The sequence below is a fragment of the Columba livia genome, chromosome 12 (assembly GCF_036013475.1).
Source record: "Columba livia isolate bColLiv1 breed racing homer chromosome 12, bColLiv1.pat.W.v2, whole genome shotgun sequence".
In the NCBI taxonomy this organism is placed as follows: Eukaryota; Metazoa; Chordata; class Aves; order Columbiformes; family Columbidae; genus Columba; species Columba livia.
In genome coordinates, this window is record NC_088613.1 from 13,740,067 (window position 1) to 13,745,521 (window position 5,455).

The window sequence follows — 5,455 nt, forward strand, 5'->3', positions numbered from 1 at the left end:
CATCTTGATATATATTTTTTTAACATTTCCTACCTTAAGTACTTGTTGAAGAGAGAGTTCCGTGTAAGGAGGGTCACAATTAAAAAACTTAGATGTACATAAAAAGCTGAAGTGAGATGCAGTCAGTGATAACAGGACTTGTCTAAAGGCACAATTGAAATGTAGTCCTTCACGCATTCATTTTTTTAAATCTTGGTTTTATGTTTTATGAAGGAAGGCTTAAAGATTATGTAATACTATTGCAGTCTCTCCTGAAAAAGTATTGCAGATGCAGGGGCACATTTAAGTACATTTCACCTTTTTTAGAAAATGCTTCTTTTCTTGCCTTGTTTCTAAATATTTGCAACTGTAAAGTTAATATTGTCATTCCATCTCCATGTGCCATTTGCTAATGGATAAAACATAAAGAATGGTTTGAGTCTGGGAAAGGTGATCTATCTTTGGAAAGCTGAAGTTTAAAAATAATGTTCTGGAAATAGATTATATACTCTGTTTCTATCTGATATTTACTTCTTTGAGAAGTACTTTACATGAGAATCAAACTCCTAATTGATTCTAAAGTTTTGAATTTGCTGTGTTATATGAAGTCAAGACAGATTAGTCACACCTGATTGTACACTTTCTAATACATTTTTGTCTTGATAAATATTCTAAACAAACTATGTGTTTAGAAGAACAGTTTTCCTCATACATATAAAGGTCATATCTGCACTAGAAGACATCTGAAAAGAAAAATGCTTACTCAAAAGTAAAGGCTTAGCTCATGACTACAGATACCCAGGACTTGTGTTCTTCGCGCTGTAACTTCTGCAGCGACCTAGGTGCCGGTAAGCGGCTTCATGCAGTCTCATTCCCCATTGAGTCACGTACCCTTTTTAAAGATACACCAGCAATAAGGGGTTGCAGATTGATGCTTTGGGTACAGTGGATTGAAAGATCATGTGGCTTCTGCTCCTGCTGTTGCCTGTGCTATATCGTATAATTCCTTTCAGAATGTTTTACTTCATCCTTAAAAGACCTATGAGGAGAGGCTGAGGGAGCTGGGGTTGTTTAGTCTAGAGAAGAGGAGGCTTAGAGGTGACCTCATCACTCTCTATAACTACCTGAAGGGAAGTTATAGCCAGGTGGGGATTGGTCTCTTCTCCCAGGCAGTTAGCAATAGGACAAGGGGGCATGGGCTTAAACTCTACCAGGGGAAATTTAGGCTGGATATTAGAAAGAAATTCTTTACAGAGAGAGTGATCAGGCATTGGAATGGCCTGCCCAGGGAGGTAGTGGACTCGCCGTCCCTGGAGGTTTTTAAACTGAGATTGGACATGGCACTTAGTGCCATGATCTAGTAAACGGACTAGAGTTGGACCAAGGGTTGGACTCGATGATCTCTGAGGTCTCTTCCAACCCAGTCGATTCTGTGATTCTGTGAAATCTCTAGGCTTCTTTATTCCCACAGTCTGGTTTGGGAATGCTTTCTAGAATGTCGCTTTTGATCGCAAAGGTACTTCCACTAACTGGGTCCAGATGTTTCCCTGTTTGCTGCTGTACGGAAACAGCCCTCTCTTGGGAAGTTATCTGCTGGGATGAGTTTTCTCTCTTGGGACTTCACAGATTCGGAGCACAGAAGGGGGTTGTCATACCTTTTTTCAGTGGCTGCTTTATGTAGTCTAAAGAAATTGCACTGCCTTTGGCATTTCTTGTTAGAATCCGTTCCCATGATTGTTGTAAAGGCTTTTCCCATTGTGATTTGTGTTCTGTGAATGCTATAATCAAGCTGGAATACCACTAGGACTGGAAATGTAGAGCCAGTCGTAAGATGGAAACAGACTGCAATTTTTTTGCATGTATGCATACATGTGCTGTCTCTTCAGTGCTTGGGACCAACCTGGAGAAGAAAAATGAGGAAGCAAAGTACTTGTTCCAGGTGAAACCCCTGTCCTTATGTACAATGGAAGATACCCAAAAGAGAAATAAGGATTATGTGTTTCTCAGTTTAGAAACTTTGGGTAGTTTTTGTCTTTGTTTCTGATTTGTGTCTGTAAGTTACTATATGTCGTATTAAAAAAAAAAACAAACAGGGGGGTGGCATATCAAGGAGATAGCTGGTAATATGAGGAGAAAGCCGGTAATATGTGAAGTACCTCAGCAAGAACTGTGGAGAAGGACTGAAATGGCTGTAGAATTCTATTTATAAATTTTAATGAAGGCTAACTGAAAATGCAGTTCTTTGTCCAGTTTCCATTTAATCATCTGACAACTTTGATTAAGATGCAGTGCTGAGATCACACCCAGCATAAATTTTACTTTGAGGAGTTAAAAATCTCATTACTCTACTCTACAGCTTCCTTAATTCATGTGTCTTTATATTGTATATTTTGATATTCTAAAAATAGGGTGGTTTTTAGCAGTTGCAGTAATTAGCAGGTAGAATAGCATACTCAACAAAAAAGTGAAAGGCTGCATAAACATTTATGAAGTATTGAAGGATTTTAGTCTTTTTTGAACAAATTCTGCCAAGTCTTATTTTTAATGAAGGTCGAATGATACTGTAATTTTTCTGTGCATAAAGTATTCTAACTTATTAACTGGTTCTGTGTATTACAGTAATATTCACTAAATGTTTCAGAGCAACTTGAGGTGTATTAGTTTGGACAAAGTGTATTCACAGAACTTTGATTCAGAAAACAAATTTAATACAGTATGAACAATAAATCAGTGAATAAGCATGTGTATGATAAGGACCACAAAGACAAATAATTATGTTGTGTTCTTCAGACAAGATTCTGGCCTTGTATATTTGAATGTAAATTGAGGGAAGCTAATTTACTCATTTGTTTTGCAGGAACTTGGTTTTTAAGGGATTTAGATGGCACATAATTAAAACTGGTATTTCAGAGTCTTCTGCTGGTTACGACTCTTGCTCTGCTCCCTTTCATCTTAAACTGGGGAGAACTTTATGTCTGTGTTGCATATTATACATAATAGTTTAAATTACATTGATGTATAATTTAAATTTATCAAGTAGTTACACTGATGATCATCATGTAGAAATTTGAAGTGGGTACTGGTTTAGGATTGTCATGCTTTTATATTGGTTCTGGATTTAGTCTAATAAATCTAAATGTAATAGAGAAGCAGGGCAGAATACCTTTTGCATTACTGAGCTGCTTTAAAACTTGAATATTTGAGACCCTAAATGTACATTTAACCTCCTACACTCAGCGTGAGTCAGAAGTATTTTACTGTAATCTAAATCTTTTGCATAAAGAAATTATCTTCCCACTCTGTGATGGGGGAATTTACATTAACTTGAAGTCTGAGAGATGTGAATAAAATGTCCACCTACCTGCGGAGTCTAGCCTATATTTTAGTTTTGGGTTATAGCAGAGACATGTGAACAGAAGAGGCATTCATCAATAGTTTTGTAACATTGCAGTTCTTTGACCTCTATTTGTCATATTGTTGAATGCTGCTATCAACTGTTATTAACTGAAATGCAAAGGAAGTTACAGACTTAAATATGTCAAAAGAAAATAATATTTTTACCCAGATTTCCATAGTACACTATACATTCCAGTAATTTAAAGGCTACAGGTCAGCTTGGATATGAAAAAAGCAAGAGAAAGAATTAGTAGAAGTAGAATTCAGGTTTTAAGAAATGTCATGCCACCTACTTTCACGGCTGGATTCTCTCCTCTGTTCTTTCCTTACCTTAAGATCATCGCTGGTATACTGTTACATGTGTAGCATATGGTATAAGTATCCTCATATGTCATAGAGAATTATTTTTTTCAAGGATTTAGCGCATCACAAAGAAGGGAGGCAACATGTAAAGTATTTGCAATGCTACAATATTTTACTTCGTGCCATTCAGTTTCATCAGATCTTCCATATGCATTGGTTAAATCAAGAAGAGATGACCTGTTTCTACTTCAGGAAAGTCTTAAAAGAATTTAACGGGGAAACAGCAGTCATTCACCAGGAGCTGTCTATCTGCATGCTGAAAATGTCATCAATAATGCACAAGATAACATCTCTGAGTTGAAAGAACAGTAGGATTGGCATCAATTTTGCGTAATAGAGCATCATACGTAAACTAGACAGTGATACCTAAAGCACTGACAAAATCCATTACATCTAAAATGTATATGTCTCTTACTTGGAAGCGTTGTGTAAACTTGACAACACTTTTACTTTTTTATTTTTAAAGTATGATTTCAGTTACACTGAGATTAATATTATTTTTCTCCTATTCCCAGAAGGTGATGAGACAGGAGTGATGGATAGTCTGCTTGAGGCCTTACAGTCAGGAGCAGCGTTCAGAGATCGCAGGAAACGAACACCAAGGCCACAAGGTAAGATGCTTTCTAAAAACTTTCAGTCATAAACTAAGTGCGCAAAAGATGTTTTGCAAATATTTACCAAAAGTTTTCGCTGAAAACCTTTGAGCTACTGTTGGTCATTGACCTGCTGTGAAAACTCAGCATAATATTTGTGATCATGGATTTTTAACTTGATAGCTCTAGCTTCAGATAACTATGGGCTCTAAGAGGTGACAATGGTTCCAATGGTGCTTGAAATGGCATTTAAAACATTCCTGCACTAAGTATGCTTGTCTCAATCTTTAATACCATAAGTATGATTAATTTATTTTAGGTGACACTGTGAAGCTTCTTACACCAAGAAGAGTTTGAGCATATAGTTCATAGTCTTTTTCAAGCACGGGTCTTAGATATGTTCTGGTTTGGTTGGAAGCTGTAGTGTGTCTAGTCATAGAAGTCAAATTACGATAAAGTAGCTTCACTTTCTTGAGGGAGACAATAGTATTGTAGTGAATTTAGTCTGATTTGCTGGTTTAGTCTGAACAATTATTTTTTCATGCAAATTTGGGTTTGAGAAAATTTGAGAGAAGACAAAGCAACTGTGGTGTTTTCTCTACACTCCTCTCTCTCTATGATAAACCAGTTGCATACACTTAGTGAATATAATTTACTCTGCATTTAACTTTCATCAAAGCTCATGGTAGAATGCTGTATTTTGCAATTTCTCTTTAAAACATGTCTTACAGTAAAAAATAGTCATAAAAATTTACAATTGAAACAGTATAGTTATTTTGCATAAAACCAGAAATTTGTGTTGGTTATGTACTGATAAAGGTTTGGCCATATGGAGTCTTTTTATAGAAAAAGGCATGTATATCTACCTGATCCTCAATGACCTAGGCTTAGATTCATCTTGACCGATTGGTTTTTTTTAATAGAAACAGAAAAGTAAAGGCGAATTCTACTACCCTCTTTCATCTGGCTAGCAAAGATGGTATATAATTATTTTTAATTTGCCATATGCCTGATCTTATGGAAATATAAAAATAAGTTACATAATTTACTCATACTAAGAAATGAATTCTGCTACAGTTCCAGTATAATTCTTAATTCAGAGCTTGTTTCTGCTCTCTGATCAG

At 36.0% G+C, this 5,455-nt stretch overlaps 1 protein-coding gene across 6 annotated transcripts in view; it reads left to right on the plus strand.

Moving 5' to 3' along the window:
- DIAPH2 (diaphanous related formin 2) overlaps positions 1-5,455 on the plus strand; it is a 212,389-nt gene that overhangs the window by 152,434 nt on the left and 54,500 nt on the right. For all 6 annotated transcript variants that reach the window (XM_065077869.1, XM_065077866.1, XM_065077867.1 and 3 more), the window contains one exon: positions 4,254-4,349. In XM_065077869.1, the coding sequence (XP_064933941.1) occupies positions 4,254-4,349 (96 nt within the window). The remainder of the gene's footprint in view (positions 1-4,253; positions 4,350-5,455) is intronic.